The sequence below is a fragment of the Perissodus microlepis genome, chromosome 15, assembly GCF_051167445.1.
Source record: "Perissodus microlepis isolate ML-2025 ecotype Zambia chromosome 15, ASM5116744v1, whole genome shotgun sequence".
Taxonomy (NCBI): Eukaryota; Metazoa; Chordata; class Actinopteri; order Cichliformes; family Cichlidae; genus Perissodus; species Perissodus microlepis.
In genome coordinates, this window is record NC_140475.1 from 22,289,774 (window position 1) to 22,310,367 (window position 20,594).

At 40.6% G+C, this 20,594-nt stretch overlaps 4 protein-coding genes across 8 annotated transcripts; 3 read left to right on the top strand and 1 right to left on the bottom strand.

Moving 5' to 3' along the window:
- Positions 1-859: 859 nt before the first annotated feature.
- Positions 860-3,972, top strand: spata45 (spermatogenesis associated 45). Of its 2 annotated transcripts, none has more exons than XR_014802711.1 (2): positions 860-2,399; positions 3,008-3,972. XR_014802711.1 is itself a non-coding variant. In XM_084952874.1 (2 exons), the coding sequence occupies exons 1-2, from the start codon at positions 1,658-1,660 to the stop codon at positions 3,025-3,027; spliced, it is 261 nt and encodes an 86-aa protein (XP_084809000.1). In that variant the 5' UTR covers positions 860-1,657; the 3' UTR covers positions 3,028-3,972. The 2 variants fall into 2 exon arrangements, 1 of the variants encoding a protein (XP_084809000.1); XM_084952874.1 differs by having other exon boundaries at positions 860-1,898.
- Positions 3,094-10,479, bottom strand: tatdn3 (TatD DNase domain containing 3). Of its 3 annotated transcripts, XM_084952869.1 has the most exons (10): positions 10,308-10,479; positions 10,112-10,144; positions 9,816-9,889; positions 9,297-9,381; positions 7,536-7,598; positions 5,599-5,708; positions 5,109-5,164; positions 4,928-5,040; positions 4,757-4,837; positions 3,094-4,669 (listed from the first exon to the last, which is right to left on the bottom strand). In XM_084952869.1, the coding sequence occupies exons 1-10, from the start codon at positions 10,362-10,364 to the stop codon at positions 4,535-4,537; spliced, it is 807 nt and encodes a 268-aa protein (XP_084808995.1). In that variant the 5' UTR covers positions 10,365-10,479; the 3' UTR covers positions 3,094-4,534. The 3 variants fall into 3 exon arrangements, with proteins under 3 accessions (XP_084808995.1, XP_084808994.1, XP_084808996.1); XM_084952868.1 differs by having other exon boundaries at positions 3,094-4,837; XM_084952870.1 differs by lacking the exon at positions 3,094-4,669 and having other exon boundaries at positions 4,763-4,850.
- Positions 10,480-10,504: 25 nt separating this feature from the next.
- Positions 10,505-16,122, top strand: nsl1 (NSL1 component of MIS12 kinetochore complex). 2 transcript variants are annotated; one of them, XM_084952871.1, is made up of 6 exons: positions 10,505-10,757; positions 12,322-12,394; positions 12,499-12,632; positions 12,887-12,941; positions 14,649-14,716; positions 14,812-16,122. In XM_084952871.1, exons 1-6 carry the CDS (start codon positions 10,566-10,568, stop codon positions 15,067-15,069), a joined length of 780 nt encoding a protein of 259 aa, XP_084808997.1. In that variant the 5' UTR covers positions 10,505-10,565; the 3' UTR covers positions 15,070-16,122. The 2 variants fall into 2 exon arrangements, with proteins under 2 accessions (XP_084808997.1, XP_084808998.1); XM_084952872.1 differs by having other exon boundaries at positions 10,506-10,757; positions 12,502-12,632.
- A 117-nt stretch (positions 16,123-16,239) lies between these two features.
- On the top strand, positions 16,240-19,458 carry batf3 (basic leucine zipper transcription factor, ATF-like 3). Its single transcript, XM_084952873.1, has 4 exons — positions 16,240-16,688; positions 17,023-17,127; positions 18,794-18,838; positions 19,015-19,458. The coding sequence occupies exons 1-4, from the start codon at positions 16,614-16,616 to the stop codon at positions 19,156-19,158; spliced, it is 369 nt and encodes a 122-aa protein (XP_084808999.1). The 5' UTR covers positions 16,240-16,613; the 3' UTR covers positions 19,159-19,458.
- The last annotated feature ends 1,136 nt before the right edge of the window (positions 19,459-20,594 follow it).

The window sequence follows — 20,594 nt, forward strand, 5'->3', positions numbered from 1 at the left end:
CTTGTAGTATCTAGTAGTGCTGCCTATCTGGGCGTATGTGTGAATGGTAACCGTGGAAGCTCTGATGCAAGACGTAAAGAAAAGTGTATGCTAGGAAGTCGAAACGAGTCAGTTTCGTCACTAAATCACCTTCTCTTTAATCTGCTTTCTAATACCAAAAAAGTAACGCGAGATCATTTAAATGTTGGTGGATGTTAGACTGTTTCTAATTTCTACTAAATTAGATGAGTGAGTTATTTTCATATGTAATCTGTGCTTCTTGTGAGATCTCTCGGTACCATAGTCAGTGGTTCCTAGAAACACGGCCTTAAACTGTCAGACTACTTTCCCGTGGAAACAGCTCAGTTTGGGAGCAATAGACACACCCTCTACTTTTAGAGCCCTGCTTTAAACAAAGTAGAGGCTGCTTTGTTTAAAGAAGGGCTGGAGCAGGCACGCTTGACTCACCTGATATTTATGCTGTTGTATGCCCAGGGTGCTGGGAGACTTCCCATGATGCACTAAGCATTTCCTTCTTTTTCTTTTTACTCCTGCTGCTAATATGCCACTACTGTATGCGACTAATGTTTGGCCACTCTCTCGTGGATTTTATGTTTTATCTACACTCCTCTTTCTTTGGTCACAACAGATGTTTGTGCCTCCAAAGTCTCCTATGGGAGACTTTGATAAAACAGTGTTCTTCCTCACCACAGTCGCCAAGCCCTACCTTAATGGGGATTATCAGATTGCAGCAGTTCTTCCTCTAATACTGTAAATGGTATACAAGTAAAGATGAACAGAACTGATTGAAAAAATATAAAACTAATCAGTACTAATCAAAAACTAATCAGTGTTCCTTTAGTCTGTAGCTACGCTGCCTGTTCCATATACTCAAAGTAGCCTGTCCATATGCTGAGCATTATCTGCTCTAATCCTAGTGTGACCCAGTGAGATTGGATGCCGCAGCAAGTCTGATCCTACAGGTGATTCACACCTACAGTAAAATCTACACGCATCTGATCTCTTTACTGGACTTTAAAATGCAAAGCAAGAAACATTTCACAGCCCTTTCTGTGTTTCTTTTCCAATGAATGACAGTGCAGTGTTGTTTGACTTCACTGAACAATGTGTAAATATTCAGCTTGCAATCATTTATAAATCTCCAGCTTCTAAATATCCCAATTATTATTATTAGGTCCTTTCTCAGTGGGCTCAATCAAACTTCTGTCCACTCCGGACGTCACAACTACGTTAATTACACAGTGGTTGGTTTTATTTATTTTGTTTTTATGCAGCTGGCTTTACAGGTTCTGCAGACTGTAGAATACCTGAGGTTGAATCTCGTACAAGGCTTGTTTTCTCATATATCAGTGTTTTGTGAAAGCCTGACAACTAAAGAATAAAACAAAACCAAAGGAAACTAAGATCACACCTCGACTAAATTTGAAATTTAATATCTGATGTGGGATTCTTACCCCACATTCTAGTAATCTCGGGGCGAGGGATGTTCTACTTTCGCTCGCACAGAGTGGCTCATCTCCCTTAATAAATTATCTTTGAGACCCCTCTTCCGGTTTCTTGTTGCCCAGGTAACAAGTGTATTCTCACAGATTACCTTTGGATAATTTATGAAAGGAAATCTAGTCCACATTAATACTTCATACAAAGATAAAAAGTAATGTCCGGGTATGAGGATCGGGCTCTGCTGGAGCTGAATCAGAGCAGGGAGACGTGGTGTCAGGTGGAGATGAACCCCCGGCAGGGCTGGGAGAGATCACAGAGGAGACATTACCGGAGTCACTTGAAGACCAGCTCGGTTCTCCTTACAGCTCTGACCGGCGGACCGCAGCGCAGAGAGGCCTGCACCCAGCGGCCTGCCCCCGTCAAGCTCCCGGAGAGAAGGCACTTCGAGGAGGGCTGTAAGAAGGCTTCTCTGAAGATTTTACAGAAATGTTTCTGTAGATCTGATATGGACACGAGAAACTGTGTCTGTCCCAAATACTTTAAAGATATTAATATTTAATTAGGTAATTAAATTCTAAAAGGCTGAAAGATTCAATATTTTAAAACTACAGCAAACCTGTATCCACAGTTATTTAGTTTATCAAAGAATCCCACTTTCCAGATATTCCAATTTCCCGTATTACATTATTAAGGATGAAATTTGTTTAGTACCTTCATTTGCACCACAGTACAGAGAAATGAAATGTCAGTGATGAGAGATAGTTTGCACACATGCCATTACATTAGGACCCTACAGGTCACCTGTTTTATGACTGCTGTTGTCAAACATGTGGCCCACATGTTTTTGCTGACAGACCCAGCCTCAGTAGGTCCTTTCCACCTCATTGGATGGTTTTGCAGAAAAGGAGAGCATGGCTGTTTAACGTGCTAAATCTGAGCCTCAAACCTGAATCATGGTCAGTTTCTCAGCCTTCTCATTAAAAGACTTTACCCACAACGTGTCATACAACACCTTACTAATCCACTTACACCTAGGAGCCACGCTGATGCCTTTCTCTAACAGTAGACGGAAAAAGTAAAAAACGAGGCGTATTATTATTAGCTTGATGTTAAAAACTTGATGCAGTGGTCTTACCAGTCCAGTCTACTTAAGGTTAAATTGATGGTATGTGGCCCACAAAGTAAAATGAGTTTCACATCACTTACCCAGGCAATCATCTAATGCAAATTTACCACTTGTACTGTAGTTAACTGGCTTAAAGTTTAAAATCTGTAGTGCACCACTTAATTTCTGCATGTCTTGATCAGGCTGACATAAACATATTTATCAAAAACATGAGGTGGAACTATGCTGTATCAATGATTTATGAAGGAAAACAAAACTGATGCTATTCTTCTTGCTTTTATTTAACTGAAATTCTACTTAAGTATTGTTTTGTTAATGTTCAATAGAACTTGTTTGAAAAACAAGTTTGAGAACAGCCGTATTATTTGATTTTCTATAAAGTGATCAAAAAGAAAATGAGCAGCTGTTGACTCCTGAGATCTGTCTCTTCTCTTCCAGATAAAACTCACCTGGTCTAGAGAGCTGCAGCCTTAGAAGATGACCTGAGCTCATACTGCAGATACACCAGGGACCCAGACGTGGGGCAACTTTCAATATTTTATTTTCATAACTAATATATGACGTGATACAAAACCCCAAATACGCTGGAGATCATGGCACATGAGGTCTTAAAACATTTGATTGTATTTGTTATTGACAGTACTGAAATTAAAAACTCATTTTTAAAAACTAATTTCCATGCATCACTCGCTTTGGTCAAGAAAGACACATCTCATTAATTATTAAAATGATCTGCAAGACTTTGCAGAAAGCTTCTAGCTTGTGTGAAACTTAAAAAAACCTCAAAAGTAAAGAAAAACCTTTCTGATATTCAAACGTTAGCAGTGTTCATCATGTGTTTAAAAAAGTTCACGTCGAGCCTCGCAGTGAAACACTGAGGGGCGGACAGTAGTAATAGGGCATCGTCACTGATTTCTAGAATCGATTCGATTCCGATTCACAAGGTCCCGAATCGATTCGATCCACGATTCGAGTCGATTCGATTCGAATCTGGGAAATTTTGCCTCAGACAGTCAGAAATATTATAATTCAGATCAGTACATTTACATATTTTTGTATCTATAAAAAGGAAGCTGACACTCGCAAGACTTTATCAAAGGTGTAAGCATCACAGCAGATGCCTTTGTGTCAAAGTAGCTGAAGATAAAACACAGAAAAACATGAAGGTGATTTTCCTGGCCTGGGATTTTATACAAATATTCTGCAGTACATCAAAAACGAAAGAAAACCATTAATCAACATATGAACATTACCTCTGAAGTTACAGAGGTTTTATTAGAGACATGGCTGAGCGTTTTGCATTTTGCATAATTTGAAAAAGTTTAAATTTGTTCAGAAGCCTATTGAACGGCAGAAATTACGTTTTCTTTTCGGAAGTAATTAAAAGGAAAAAAAAAAAAAAACAGCGGCCGACAGCGCTGTAAATAATGGTAGACTTGTGCGTAACAAGCAAGCGAATAATGCAGAAAACAGATGGAAGCAAAACAGCAAAAGTAAGAGTGAATTCATGACGCTGTTTATGTGAAGCGTAGTTTGGATCTTCTTTTGCTGCCGGTTCGGTCAATATTGTTTGGAGAGAGATAAAACTAACAGCTTTAGAATCAGCGCAAAAGGGGCGTAAACACAAAGCGCGGACCTGCCGAAACATCAGAATCAGCGAGCTGTCGGCTTTCAGCCCCGACCGTGTCCGTGCCGTCGGGTGAGGAAGGCGACATCTCACTGATTCTGATCCGCGCTTTGTGTTTACGTCTTTGTGCAGAATCCGTGTTCCTGCTCTCATTTACTGTTTTAGCTGTTTGGTGGTTCTTGAAATTTTGTGAGGTTTAACCTGAGATTCTGGCGTTTTGGGCAAAATAAATTTATATTAAAAAATTGATTCACCCCTAAGTAGTAAAGGGAGTTATCTTTTCCATGACGTCACACACTGGGTGAGCCTTGGATTTCGAAATCACGCTCATGTCACTGTCAGCGTGTTTTAGCTTTGGGGAAGAGTCTGTATGCATTGTGTGCGGTGACCAGCCGAACAGTTTCTGGAGGGAGACCTTTGACATCGGCGATGTAGCGACATGGCAGGATGATGTTAGCGGGCTCATTCCTCACCTGGCAGACAAAAGACAGATTAAACATGTCTGCACTTGTGGCGCTGTGTCTCAATATGATGATGATTTTAAAGCCTTTAAAACTTACATGCTGGTGAAGCCCCAGGGCAGGAGAGTCAGTCTCAAGACAAATGTGCTCCAATGGGATCTGCTTGATTAACTTGTCTCTCTGTGTGGCGGTACTAAAACTGTTTATTCAGGTGACTCAGCAAAAAATGTTAAAAAATGTTTTTCCACAGGACGACATTTTTCATCTCACCTGTTTGCTTCTGCAGACGGCGGGGGGAAAAGAGAAGAGGTAGCCCGCCTTCACACCTTCCAGAGCGACCGATAGCTTCCCCGCAAAGTTATGAAGCAGAGCTCGGCTGATGCCTGACAGAAAAACAGAACATGAGATAACGTTCAGATGTCTGCACGGTTCCCTGGAATCTAACACTCACCTTGTTCCTTCATGGTCTCAATCGTGACCCTAGCAGCTGATCTGGAGTGGACGTTCCTGAACAGAAATTCACAATCGACACGTTACACAGACTTCTATGTGGATTAAAAACCTTCACTTAGCGACTTGCGCATGCTCGGCAGACTGACTGTTTGATTATTTCTGGGAAACACAGGCTCGGGGTAAAAAGCTCAATGTGAGCTTCATATTTTTATTCTTGGACTCTGCATGATTTGTTCATTCATGTTTACACTGAGTCTTGATGCACTGGGACTTCTTTAAGCTAAATATAAGGTCTTGTTTGGTCCTAAAATGTGTTAAATGAAATCCGTCATTTAAAAGTTCAAACATTTTAAAAGTTCAAACCTTAAAACAATGAAACAATGGAATTCAACACAGTGGAGTAGCCGTATAAACCCTGTGTTATATTTGTGAAAAGGGAAAGAACTTGAACTTGAACTCTAACAATAGCTATTTTAATTAGTCCTCACACAGGTAAGTCCAGCTCCTTGGCGATGCTGAGCTGTTTGATGAAGACGGTCACTTGGTCATCTCTGTCCTGCTGAGTCGGGGCGCACCAGGGAGTGAAGTCTAAACCAATCTGAAAAATTAAAAGAAGGCTGTTATGGCCCTAGCAGGGCCTCCTGTGAAATTGAGCTTGTGTGGGTGTGTCCTGCTCTCTCCTACCTTAGGTGCCACCCTTTTTGCACAGCTGACTCTAATCAGCAATTAGGGCCAGAGACAGGTGAGGTCTAGTGCCAAAGAGCCTTGTTGGGTTTTGTAGGTAGCCTGCTCTGTGGAGAGGAGTGTGTTTTGGTGACTAACCCTTTTTTGACTTACTTTTCAGTTTATTGACCAACTACTGGGTTTTGTTGTTTTCCTTCTTTAAAATGTGATAGGGCTTGTCCGTCTCTTTTAGTTGAATTACTAATAAAAACATTAATAAAACCCTTTAATTTAACCATTTTGCCTCCCACGTCTCCTTTAGATATTTCCCTCATCCCCTGGACCCTTTAAGAGTACGTAAAAGTTTGGGGCTCATCCGGGATTTGAAAGCAGGACCTCACACACCCCAAGCCCAAATTGTAAAAAATAAAGTTTTTTTTAATCAGTCATCCCATCCCAGACTACTATTAATGTAGGAAAAGTTTTAGAAGACCAGAATCACTTTGCATTTCTTTTTCACTATGATCGTTCCAAATTTTAAGTCATTTTTAGAACAAATTTAATCAAAATTTCATCTCCTGAAAAGGTACACTCAGACTAGCATCTTAATGCTCACCATTAACATGACATAAACATTTAAAGCACTGATCTACAAGTTCAGTATTCAAAGGATTTATGCATGCTACGGTAGAAACTAAACCTTGGTCTCAGGTTCGCTCTTTAAACTCTCAACTTTGATCTATGTCAGTGAATCGTTACTGATTAAGTTTCATAAGAGAAGAAACATAAGAAATTTCTATAAGAAACAGAAATGAGGCACACCAAATGCTACATTGGATGCATTTGTGTGTGCCACCTTAAAAACTGACACCTGCTCTGGTGCATGAGCCTCTGGCAAGGAAGAGGCTTAAGTCGCCATCTCTCAAGTGAGTCAGTTCTCACAGAGCTTATGTCCAAAGTTGAGTCAAACTGGTTTTGATTGCTCAACCTAAAACCACAAAGTACCCTCAACCACTCAAGCATCCGCAGATTAAAGAAAAAACTGCCAGACCAGATATGAGGGAAAAGGTTACAGATTCAAACTGTAGCTGAACTGAAATGTGCTCAGTGAAGCAGAGGATGGAGCTCTATGTCTCCAACCTAATCCAACAGCTGGAAACAGCAGTAGGAGAGTGTCGATTTAGCCCTGTGACGCCTGAAATGTGCTGAAAAAACACACACATTCCTCATTGAGACCATGTAGAAATTCCCAGCACCATCAGCACCTGCTGGAGAGCAGTTAGTGTGTGTGACTGTCTGTGAGCCTGAGAAAGATTGTTACTGACCGTGTACATTAACCTTTTCTTACAAGCGAGATTAGCAGGTAAATCGGGGCTTTTAACAAGTTTAATCTGCTTTGCTTCAAGACAGGTTACGTTAACAATGTAAAGATTTTTTTAACATGGGGCAGACACAGTGTGTGTTAATGTATGTGTTTGTAACAGTTGAATCCATGACCACCCTTAAGCCTTCAGAAGCTGATATAACTTAAATTATCTATGAAGACTTCCAGTCATGGAATTATTTATTATATAAAACTTTGGTTAAACTTTTTCCTACTGAGCTACATTTCATGAAATCTGAGATGCAGCACACTTCTTAGTCAATTTAAAAAGACGTTTAGCTTAGACATATAAACATGTTTTATTAAATCCGCAGAAAAATTAAAAATACTTTAATAAAAGAGATTATTATAAGGTTCAGTTAGAGGTTAAAAGTCTACCTCTCCAACAGCGACCAGGCGTTCTTTGTGGTTATAGAAGTGTGGAAGGGCGACGTCCAGATCCTGTAGAACATATTTCTTTATTAAAGGAGAGGCTTAAAAAAAAAACATTAAAAAAATATTTTTCTGGGTATTCAGCAAACACTGATCTACTGGAAATTTCCCACACCATCTTCAGGGTTTACAGAGAATAGTCTGAAAAGGAGAAAACAACCAGTGTGCAGCAGTTCTGTGAGTTTAAATGTGAAGTTAATGACAGTGATCAAAGAAGAATGGCCAGACTGCTTTAACCTCCTAAGACCTGAACTCTTCCACGGCATGCATTTTTAATTTCTCTTTGATATTTGGGCATATTGGGGCCCAATGAATGTAAAAACAAAGAATTACCAGATTTTTTTTTTTACCTTATTTTTGTTTTTATGAAAAATAAGAGCCACATATGAGGATATTAGTTTAAAATTTTGATAGAACAGTAGCAGTATAATGTCCTCGTAAGTGGATATCAGGCCCATGTAGAGCAGAATTGAGTATTTTGGTTTAAATGGTAAATGGCCTGCATTTGTATAGCGCTTTTCTAGTCCTTAAGGACCCCAAAGCGCTTTACACTACATTCAGTCATTCACCCATTCACACACTGGCGATAGCAAGCTACATTGTAGCCACAGCTGCCCTGGGGCGCACTGACAGAGGCGAGGCTGCCGGACACAGGCGCCACCGGGCCCTCTGACCACCACCAGTAGGCAAACATGGGGTTAGTATCTTGCCCAAGGATATTTGGCATGCAGCCAGGAGGCAGCCTGGGATCGAACCACCGACCTTCTGATTAGTGGCTGACCTGCTCTGCCACCTGAGCTACAGCCACCCCATAAATTAAATAACCCAAAATGTGATGTCCACATATGTGGACGCCAGGTCCTAGGAGGTTAAGGCAATAAAAAGGCAACAGTAACTCAAGCAACCACTTGTTAAAGCTGAAGTGTGCAGAAGAAGCAGAAGAGCATCTCTGAGCACACAGACACGCACTCACAGATACTTGAAGCAAATGCGTAGCAGAAGACCACAATGGTGGTCTGATTACATCATTTCCTTAGGGATTAATAAGCATTCTGTTTCTGATGGGCTGCCACTCCCGTCAGCTAAGAAAGGAAAACTGACGCTAAAATGAAACAACAATAAATTTGAAAAACAGAAAGTCAGAATTTGGTATAAACAACATGAAATGGATCCTGCCTTGTATTAACTGTTCAAGTCTGCGGTGGTGTAATGGTTTGACACTCTGCACCACCTTAGAACAGATTGAACATCCTTTAAACATCACAGCCTTTCTGATTACTGTTGCTGACCATTTCCATCCCTTTATGACCAGTGTGCCTGTCTGTTGATGGTTGCTTCAAGCTGGTTGGTACATCCTTGTCAAACTAGTTTCTTGAACATGTATGCAAATGTCCTCCACAGTCACCAGATCTCAATCCAACAGAGCACTTTAGGGTGTGGTGCGGTGGAACAGGAGATTCATATCATGGATCTGCAACCAACAAATCTGTACTGGATGGGTGATGCTATCATGGACCAAAATCTCTGAGGAATACTTCAAGCACCTGGTTGAATTGATGCCATGAAGAATTAAAGCAGATTTCTACCGTAGTAAGCAAACTACATGAATCACTGGATACAGTCTGGATACAGATTTCCTTCCCATTTTTTCATGATTATTTAAGTAAAATATTTAAAAGACAGATGTGCTACACATTGGTTCACTACCTGAGGTTTAACGCTGCGCTGCTGAGGGCCCTCGGCAGCCTGCAGCGGATGGATGCCAAAACACGGAGCCACGAGATCTGGATAGCTGTGAGAAAGGAATTCAACATAACATCAAAGATAATAAATGCAATGCTTTCCAGCTGTGAACAGCTGTGCAGAACAGTATATACACATTTGTTTTCTTTACACTCTGCATGACTGACTTTAGAGGAAAAAGTAACACAAGCTCTGTTCTTACTGTGAGCGCACCTCAGTGTGTCTGTGTACTTTTACTATACAAATATTAGTCCACAAAACCTAACCTTTAGTTGCACCAAAGTTCCTGGATAGTTGTATTTATTTCATCAGCAAATAACTGAAAGTTTGTCTCTTTTTCTCCTGTCTTAGTTCAGCTTAATGAATATTTTAGGCTTTATGCTGTTGATGTCGTTTTTCTTCAATTTGGTGTCCTCTCAATAAAAAGCAAGCAGCATAATATATGTTTGTGAGACAGACAATGTGCTTTGCAGACGTGCAGACCTTTCCTGCAGCTGGAGAACTCGGGCAAACTCTCCGACTTCTTCTGTAACTGCAACCAGAGTCTTCACACCAGCCTACACATAGACACACATAACTGCATGCTTACTATTTTAAATATTATATTAAACTGCACTTATTGCACTTGTGTGAACCAAGATGAAACATACAACTACATGTTTTCCTCATCTGTAGTTTCAGGCTGTATTTCCAAATGGCTCTGAAAATATCTACAGGTTTCAAATGGCCAAGATCTGTAAGGCATATGTGAAGGTATAAAAGGAATTCATTATGCTTACCTCCCTCGTCCTCAGGATCACATCCTCGAAATCCTAAAAGTAAAAGAAAGGCTATATTTGAGTAGTATATATAAAGCTAGGAGCTGTAACCAGACTGTAAATAAAAAGAGTAGCAGTTTTCCTAATTTAGTAATGCTCTAAATTTCCTGCAGTTCATGAAGAGGTGACGGATAATTTCCAACATGTGACAATTTACCTCTTCAAACTCATGAGCCGAGATATGACAGTGACAATCAACGAAGCCAATCTCCATTGAAAATCAGCAAATAAAAGCTAAGAGACCAAATAATATTAGAATAACTTCTCTGCGTTAGTTGCATAGCTAACAACCATCCCGGAACACTCCTCCAGAAATAAACGTTGTTCCTTCACGGTCATCTATGGTAGAAGGACCGGTTCGTTTCTGTTCAGTTCCGGGTTGCGTTAAAAAAATATAAACAAGTTGGCGGTAAAGATGGAGGCCGTAGAGAGTGAAATCTTACCAAGTGAGGAAACAAATCCAGAGTTCAGGGTCCAGGTAACTTCGAAGAAAGTAGTAAGTGAGCAGGTGAACAAATACAAAGAACTTTTAAAGAAGGCTCTGGACGGGCAGCCGGAGGACTTTCCGGAGGAGACGAAGCGAGTTTTACTGCAGGAGCTGCTGGCAGTGAGTCCGAGTCCTTTCTCACATTTTGGGATTGACTGTAACTGAACATGATGTGGGCAATGCTAAACTGTAGATGCCAGGCCGCTGATAGTTGTTTTAATGAAGGCGTATTTGTATTTATAAAATCTTTGCATATATACTTTACAGCTTGATATTAATAAGCCACATCTGTTAAGCTCACCAGTAATAGTTATGAGGTCAGGCATTAGTGTCTGTGGGCTGTGATGTTAGCAGACCACACTGAGAGTAGGTGGAAGAGAGGAGATGGAGGTATGCTCTGGAAAGTCAGCTGAAGCAAGACAGGATAGATATGTGTGGATGAGAGGAAGGCAGGTGTAGCAGCGAAGATGCAAGGAGCGGATGTAGCGAAGGTAGAGGAGCCTAAATACCTGGGGTCACCTTCCAAAGAAATGGACAGTGCACAAGAGAGGTGGAAAAAGATGATAGTTGAACGTGATGAGACGAAATTAGAAATAAGTACATCAGAAGGACAGCTCAGGTTGAGCATTTTGAGACAAAGTTGGAAAGGTGAGGTACAGATGGTGTGGAAACGTGCAGAGGAGGGATAATGGCTCTATTGGACAATGGATGTCAATGGATGATGAGGATGCCTGGGTTAGGATGAGATGGAGACAGATGATCTGCTGTGATGACCCCATTTTTTTTGATCTAGTTATTTTTACAAATCCTTTATGCACCTATGATTACAGACTGTCTGTGCCAAAAAGAGACAACAGACAGACAGCTGAAAAAATGCCACTATAGTGATTTTTTTTTTTTTTTAATTACATAGAGGAAATCTGATATGGTGACAATACTAAATTTCACTTAGGGGTAGTCTAAATGCTCTAGGATGGAGAATAATTAAATGGAGAGTGTGTAAATACTGTGTGTTTGTTTGTTTTGTGTTTTAAGTTGTGCTGACTGCTGTGTGGATACTTGCGTTATAAACTTACAATCTACAGATATTGCCAGCTGTCAGTCTTCTAACAAATGATTTTATTGTAACCGACGCAGCGTTTGAAGTTTATGTTGTGACTCGTGTTAGTTTTTGCACTGACTAAATCCTTAAAGACAGGCATGACTGTTTTAGAGTCTTTTTATCACACTATTATTTTAAGTACACAGTAAGTGCATCCCACGTATTTCGAGCTGTGTGCTTCATACTGAATCATCATCACGCTGCAGTAGAAGAAACCAAAAGTTTTCATGGAAATTTGGGGAAAACAGTGTTTCAGTTGTGCAGATTATTTGTAGCCCACTTTAAGCTTCATGTGAACTAAGTACAGAAACAACTGTGATCAACGTTTGACCTTTGTATGGAGGACTGTACAGTGTTCATATAATAACAGCAACAGAGTTTCCTGAAAATGATCCTGGTAGTCTTCTTTGGGACTAGATTAATCAGGACAGTCCTGCAAAATAAAGTGTAATATGGCTTCCTGTGTTGACCAAAATAGAAACGTTATCAAATTGATCTGATCCTGCTGCAGTTGAACAGCTGACATCATATTTTAATGTGTGTTGCCGCTGATTGTGTGTTTGTTTATTTGAAACTGTGCAGAATTTTGAGGCTGCTGTTCAGGCTAACGTGTTGGTGAATGGACGGCCTTGGGAGGAGGCGCCCGATGATGAAGGTGATCCTTCGCCCTTTTCATACTCTTGTTTCAATTATTATATTTTAAGGAAAGCTTTATTTAGTCAACTATGCTGTCTGTTTCTCTACCACCAACACCCTCAGCAGAGGATGAAGCTGTAGATCTGGAAAGCCTCCTGGACGATACTATTGTTGAGACCACAAGAAGGCGCCGTACATTCCCCAAAAAGATCCTTCCTCATGTGGTGCATGCCCTCAAGGCTGAACGGAAAATCATGGTGGGGCTTTTTTTCTCCTTGTTTATTTTTTGATTTACCAGCTCTGATTATTGTGCATTACTCTCAATTTGAGTTTTTTGTATAAAAATAAACAAATATATTGAATAACTAAAGTGCAAAAGTGCCAAGTGTTTTTCAAAGCAAAGAGTATTTTCTATCTTTGAGAAAATGTTTATTGCTAATTATAGATTTCACAGAATCTTTCATGAACAGATATTTGTCTAAAGATTGAAACAAACTGTTTCATGTTTCAGGGGCTGTATGAGCAGGCCATCAAACCTCAAGAGGTGGTCAAAGATCCTGATCAAGGTAGTAGCCTCTGATCATTTCTATAGACACACAGACATTTTTTATTTTAGCTTCTAGTGTTTTCAGATCTTCCCCAAACACCAAATCTTTACAGGTATACCAGTGAGTGTTCACCTGCAGCTGACTTGAACTGCTGAGCACCAGCTACAGAGTGCTGTACTGCTGGCTCAGGACAGTGTTACTGTCTTACTTTGGAGAGTAAATTTAGACATCTTATGGTTACGTGTAGAGTCAAAAAGAAAAACGCATAAAGCGCCCTTTGTTCAGTGAGGGGGTGTTTGCTATTTTAAAGTGCATTTAGGAAGAACTGGTTCTTTTTAAAGGCAGACATGAAAGTTTCAGCATCACTGAAGTGAAATACCTAAACACATCAGTACTTCTTGTTCACCATTTTTAGTAGAATGAAGCAAAGGCTGTGAATAAAAACATATCGGCAAGTTGTAAATGACTCATGAAGCGATAACAATAGTTTTACTGTAGTATCGCAGGTCACACAGTCATTCATACAGTTGCCATGAAAAATGTTTATATATATATATATGTATGTATATATATACACATATATATGTATGTATATATATGTATATATTTTAAACTTAAGGAGTAATTTGCACAGATGTTGGTGAGCAGAGCAGAGCTGCATTACTTTCATAAGCGTGTTACTAAAGAGCAGTGAGTAGGACCCAATGAAATGCTGGCAGTTTGCCACTTTAAATGGTAAATGCACAGAATTTTCTACCTTATTTTGCCACTCAAAATGCTTTATCTGTCATACATATATACGGTATCACTCATTTACACACTTTCACTTTTTCCTACGTGTTAGTGCCTTTTATCATTCTGTGAAACTTGAGATTCAGTATATTTCCCATTGATTCTTGGAGATGAAGACTGGAGCCTTCCAATTAGTACATGACCTGCTCTACTTCTTGAGCCACAGCCGCCGAATCAATCGCTTTAAAATAAATTTGAATCAACATTAGCTTGAAAACGATAAATGATGCTTGAAGAGCAAATTCTAGCATGGCCTCCTGAACAGTCGTAAAAAAGACCGTGCAGTTCTTTATCACAGCAGAATATACAAAAACTCAACATATCAAGCAGATATGTTTATATGGTGTATAAATAGATGAGTTCTTCCACCAGTTTACTTTTAATCATTAGTTGTTATTCATCAATGGCTGCCTTCCACAGTGTGTCCTGTCTTCTTACCTTCACCCCCAACCGGTCGCAGCAGATGGCCACCTCTCCCTGAGCCTCGTTTTGCTGGCAGTTTCTTCTTGTTAAAAGGGAGTTTTTCCTTCCCACTGTCACTAAGTGCTTACTTGTAGGTGGTTGTTTGATTGTTGGGTTTTCTCTGTATTATTGTAGGGTCTTTAACTCGAGGTAACTGTTGTTTCGATCCAGTCCTATATAAATAAAACCGAAGTAATATTTGTCCAGATATAGTCACTGTTTCCTTACAAATTTTATACCAGACAGTATTCCCTTCTGCACACGCCTAGAGTAAGTTTAGTTTCAGTATTTCCAATGATTCTGTGACTATTTTGTGATATTCTTTGTGTTAAATCGGTGTGGACAGTTCTTTTTATTTTGCAGCAAATCTCCACAATGCCTAAGCAGACAGACAAGACTAACTGTAGACACAGCTGACACCGATGTGCAGTGTACCCTCGATAACAGTGCCGTTCTTGTGTGTTTTACCAGAGAACATCATGAATGATTTGACAACAGCCGCTCCTGGTGTGGTAAAGCAGGCCATCCAGGTCATAAAGGTAACACACTGAAAGCTCTTAGCAAGTTGTCCTTCATGTATAGAGTCACACCTTCATGTATGGAGTCATTACTGACACATATTTTTTTTCTACAGTCAATCAACACTCTGCAAACACAAGTTGAAGGCCTATGCGAAATCCTCAAAATGAAATCCAGCCAAGCCTCTCTGGAGATACACAGAGAAGTGTTTGGTTTTAATGACCAATCAGAGGCTCCCTTTCCTCCTGCGAAAAGAGCCATGGGAAACAAGCAACCAATCAAGAGAGCTGTAGAGGAAGCAGCAGCCGCAGAGGGCTATGTGCCCCAAGCCAAGAAACCAGAGTGCTGCGTGGGAGAGGACAAGCTCGAGTGACACTTCAAGAAACATTAAACCAGTGTGAAATTCCCAAACACTGCAGTTCCTCTAATGGCCACTTGGCTGATCCCAAGAGCCAGCACATCCATAGACTCCCACATTAAAATGTCTAACTTTACAGCGGAAATAAATGTGCTTTACAAGCTGCTACAAAAATGTTTTGCTCTCTGTAACCTGCTCCACCCTCTTTAACAATTGTATAAGGTTAAGCTTTAGTATGATCTGGTCTGTGTCTGTATGCAGCTTGCCGTCCAAACTTAGCCAAAAACCTTTCACTGCTCTCTCTGTGAGCACTTCACCAGCACTGTGGTGGCCAAAATAGCAACACTGGGGCCTTAAAATATACCAGATTGTGTCAAAGTGGATACATCCCCTTTTAATATCCAGTCTGTGGCTGAAATTAATAAGTGTAAACATGATCATTCTTTTCCATGAAGCCAAACAGAAGTTTCAGTTCCATGTGTGGGCGGCAACAGAGATACTGTTTGGCAAGTCAAAAGCACAAAAGCACAAATAAAAATACCCCAAACTGGCTGATTTGTTTGTCCACTTGCAAGGACTAAAGTAGCATCAGAGGTTTAATCTTGTGGAGTTATGTGCAGCATGTTTTTGCATATTATCTCAACTTGATCAGCATCAGATTTGTTCATTTGTTAGTCTAACTAAATTGATTTTTGTAAAGGAAAAACTGTGATTAGTGTTGAATCAAATGAAATCATTTATGTCATTTCTGTTATCTTGTGCATGATGTATATAATACAATTCCAGGGGCTTTGCTTGTACTTGTACTTGTAACCTTCTTTCTCATATTGGTCACTTTGTGGTCACTTTAATCCACTTTAAAGAGCTTCATAAACCTTAAATTTATGGTTAAAACTCCGTAAAAGCTGTCAGTTTAGTTAAATATATTGTTATGTCACAACTCTTTAAATCCCTTTTCTGTTTTTCAAAACTTTAACTGAGAGAAACTGTAAGTAGTGGATTTATAGTTGTCACCTGCAGAATATGGGAATGATCTGTGCGCACAGTAAAAACAGAAACTTTAAAACATGTTTATGAATGGAAGAAGTGTGTATTTTAATGCAAAACATTTCATTCTGTAAATCTAACCAAATAGTTTTGGTGCATAAATCTAATGTATGAGTGTAAACAGTAGCTGAAGCTGAACCTCCAGGGTGAAAGTCCTGCGTCTCACCAGTTTGTTGTTTTTTAATAGAATCTGCTTCGTCTGTTGATTATCTCAGTTGGCTGTCTGGTAGTCCTGAAGACAGACTTCTTCCATATGCTAAATACAGGTTAACCATGGGGCCCCCCAAGTCACGTGACTTACATTAACTGTCCTCGCCACTTCTTTAAAAAAGGCAGCGAAATTGAAAAGTAAGCTGAAGTGAAACTCGAGCTAGTTTTCTACCTGGTGTGTTTGAACTTGACTGGACTCAGTGCCCAGCACACACACACATACACACCTATCAGTCTCCTGACAGAACCAGTGTTAAGAACACCGTCGTCTTTCCTTTTAGGTTTTGATTTTAAAGCCTGTGATGTCAGTCTCTGGTTTTTCATGCCAGTCTCAACAGAATAACATCAGCACCAACCAGCTCTGTGAAGGATGGGAGGTAAGAAAGATCACGTCATCGTGTTTTTTCTTAACACGTGTGCATTTAGGTTTGTTTTTTTACTGTTTACCTTCCTATTAATCCACGGGGAGGTCAAGGGTCAAGAGGTTTTAAAGATGGTTTAAAACATCATCTTGTGTATATGGGCTGATATCGCTATGGTCGCCCTCGGTGCTTCACATGGAGGTTGTGTGAGAAATAGGCAGATATGTGACGCTGCCAGTGTCCTCACATGAATCTGCACAAACAAACTCTGGTTAAGCAGTAAAAAACGAGACGTAAAATATCACAATTGTAGAACGTGTCAACGGATTATAGTGTTTGTTTGTGTCAGTGTTCTGAGGATGAGGGGCGGAGGATGAAGAGGAGAGAGAAGAACAGAGTTGCAGCTCAGAAGAGCCGCAAAAGACAAACTCAGAGAGCCGACCTGCTGCACGAGGTGGGTGAACGTATTTCTGCTGATCAGATTCTGATATATGCATTAAGTTGGTGTGTCAAACATATGGCACTTGGGCCCAAAGTGGCCCACCAAAAGGTCTATTTTTGGGCTCTTAACAGGTTTGCAAAATGTTGCAAATATTTTTTGCACTGTATTTTTTCCTCCATGAAGGTTTATTTTGCAAGTCACTGAGAACAGATTGTGTCTTTGAGACTGGTTGTCTGAGACGTTAATTTCATCAGAGCCAGATGACCGCCCGCTCACCTTTACAGACTTGTTACTGAACATAACACATCGGCTAAAGTGAGGTGGTTAAACCAACGACCATGCCAACATGTTTCTTTGATTTACAGCTGGAGTGTTTCTGGCTGGCTGTTTTGTTTCTCAAACTGTTTTAGGTTTTACTACAGTTCAGATCAAATTGGGCTGTATGTGGCTGATAAACTAGAATGAGTATTTTGACAGGTCCTTTCTTGCTTGAGGCTGCTGGTTTAAGGCAAACTGTCAGTTAAAGAGCAACTACCATTTACATGTGGACCACCGGGATAAAAATATGAAGTGAAATGGAGTTAATTAATATTACTTTTATAGCTTTTTTTTTTTTTTTTAATGTATTATTAATAAAAAAAAAATGTGATGTGTGGCTCCTGACTGTTTGTTGTCTTGTGAAATAGGGCAAGGAGAGTGCTCTCTGATTTCTCTGTCTCCATATTATCAAATCCAGAGATGACTGAGTGCTTACAAGCTGGGACTGCAGCAATAAAAATCCCATTGTGCATTTATGCAATGAATGTGTAGCAGCCACATTTATGTGTCTATGCAAAAATCACATTTCCAAAATTACAATCCCAATCAAAATACCCCAAAGATGAAATGTTCAGTCTAGCTTTTGTTTTCAAATAAATCAAAGGAGCTTGCAAAGAAAAGCGTCTGGACTTCTTTAAGTTTACTTGAAGACGTTTCACCTCTCATCCGAGAAGCTTCTTCAGTTCTAAGGTCAAATGGTGGAGAGTCCCAGATATAAACCTAGTGGGAGTATCCCCCCACAGAGGGACAAAAGGACCCCCTGATGATCCTCTAATCGCCTGAGCCAAGGTGTGAAACTGGGTGTGGGTCCCAATCAGCCAGCGTTTCGGGTGTGTTCATTGTGAAACCTGGCCCCACCTTATCATGCGAATTCCTGAGGTCAGATGGCCCAGGATGTGAGTGGGCGTTAAGGCGTCTGGGAAGGGATCTCAAAACTGGATTATAGATGGCAGAGAGTTGGTGTCGTAAACCCCCGCCTCTGTTCAAAGATGGATGGATCATCTTTGAACAGAGGCGGGGGTTTACGACACCAACTCAGGCTCAGGCGATTAGAGGATCATCAGGGGGTCCTTTTGTCCCTCTGTGGGGGGATACTCCCACTAGGTTTATATCTGGGACTCTCCACCATTTGACCTTAGAACTGAAGAAGCTTCTCGGATGAGAGGTGAAACGTCTTCAAGTAAACTTAAAGAAGTCCAGACGCTTTTCTTTGCAAGCTCCTTTGACTACGATGACCTGGATGACTGAGAACCTTCACAGACATATTTTCAAATAAATATTATTTTTTTATTCATATGAAAGCTTTTATTTTTTAATGTAACATGTATTTTCCACTTTGTTTCCCCCTTTTCACCTCCAGGCCTGTGAGCTGCTAGAGCAGAGGAACAGGAAGTTGAGGAGAGAGGTAAACACACTGCTAATTCTGTCTCTGTTCGTCTTTTACAGACAATTTTATTTTATATAAACAGCAGCAAGTCCTGTTTGTATGAAATGCATAAAACACAGCAGAAATGAAAGCAAATAGTTCTGGTGTACCTCCATTGCTTTTACACAGCAGTAACAGAGTGAATTCATCTCCAGGTGGATTCTCTGTCAGAGGAGCAGCACCTGCTGACCGAAGCTCTTAGAGCCCACGAGCCCTTCTGTCCCATCATGCACTGCTCCTTTGCCTCCTCCACCTCTTCCACCCTGCAGCCCGAGAACATGGCAGCCCGTTCTGTTTGAGGCAGGGAACAAAGTTTCTGAAGACGAGTTAAACTTCTGAATGTATCTGAGAGTTGGTGTCTCTGTAATGCTGCAGTGAACCTCTAGAGAGCGCTGTTCACCACGCTTACACACAGTGACGACGCAACAGGTTTGAGCTGCTGCAGCTGAAGAGCGTCCTCTGGTGGTGCTGTTATAGAGCTAATCATGTTACTGAGAGCAGACCTGAGCTGCAGCAAATACGAAGCTATCAGTCGAAAAGCAACGTCAGTGTAATATTGTTATCTTTGTTGTGATCAGAATAAAATACTGACTCATTCATATGTGGACATATGTTTAACAAAAAGGATCTGGTTATACATTTTCACTGTTCCTAAATGATGAAAGATGGGCCATTACTATTATCTCCTTCTTCTTCTCCTCATAGAAGCTAGTCTGAAGCCTTTGATCATAAAACAACATTAGTTTAATCAGCTTTAATCAGGGATAGGGATTGAAAGAAATTACACATTAAGTAGCCACTTTATTAGGTACACCTCACTAGTACAAGGCTGGACCCTATTTTAACCCACAGAGCTGCTATAATTCTTCATAGCGTAGCGTAGCTTCAGCGAGGTGCTGGAAAGTTGATGTGATAGCCTCACACAGGTCCTGCACATCCGTGATGAGAATCTCTTGTTTCATGACATTCCAAAGATGCTCTATCGGATTGACATCTGGTGACTGTGGACGTCATCCATGTATAGCGAACTCCCTGTCATGTTTTAGAAACCCGGTGGACATCATTTGAGTTTTGTGACAGGGTGTGTTATCCTGCTAGATCGTGACACACCCTACTCATCAATAATCACTGCTCAGGCTGTTTAAACATTGCTCATTTGGTACTAAGGGGCCCAAAGTGTGCTATGGAAATATCTCCAACACCAGCAGCAGCCTGAACTGCTGTTACAACGCTAGATGGATCCATGCTTTATGTTGTTTTCACCAAATACTGATTCTACAATACAATACCAGCCCAGTGAGCCAGTGTGAACGGTAGCCTCAGTTTCCCGTTCTTAGCTGACAGGAGTGGTAGCTGGTGTGGCCTTCTGCTGCTGGAGCACATTTGCTTCAAGATTGGACCTGTTGCGCATTCAGATATTGCCTTCTTTGGTTGTAATGAGTAATTATTTGAGTTCCTGTTTCTTTCCTGTCTGCTCAAAGCAGTCTGCCATTCCCCTAAGACCTCTGACATCAACAAGGCATTTTTACCCAGAGGACTGCATATTTTCTCTTGTTCAGACCATCCTCTGTGAACCTTAGAAATGGCCTTAGAAAAATCCCAGCAGATCAGCAGTTTCTGTAATGTCCAGACCAGCCTATCTGGCACTAACAACCATACTGAGTGCAATGTAGTGTAAATCAGATTTCTTTCCTCCTCCGATGCTTGGCTTGAACTTCAGCAGGTTTTTCTGACG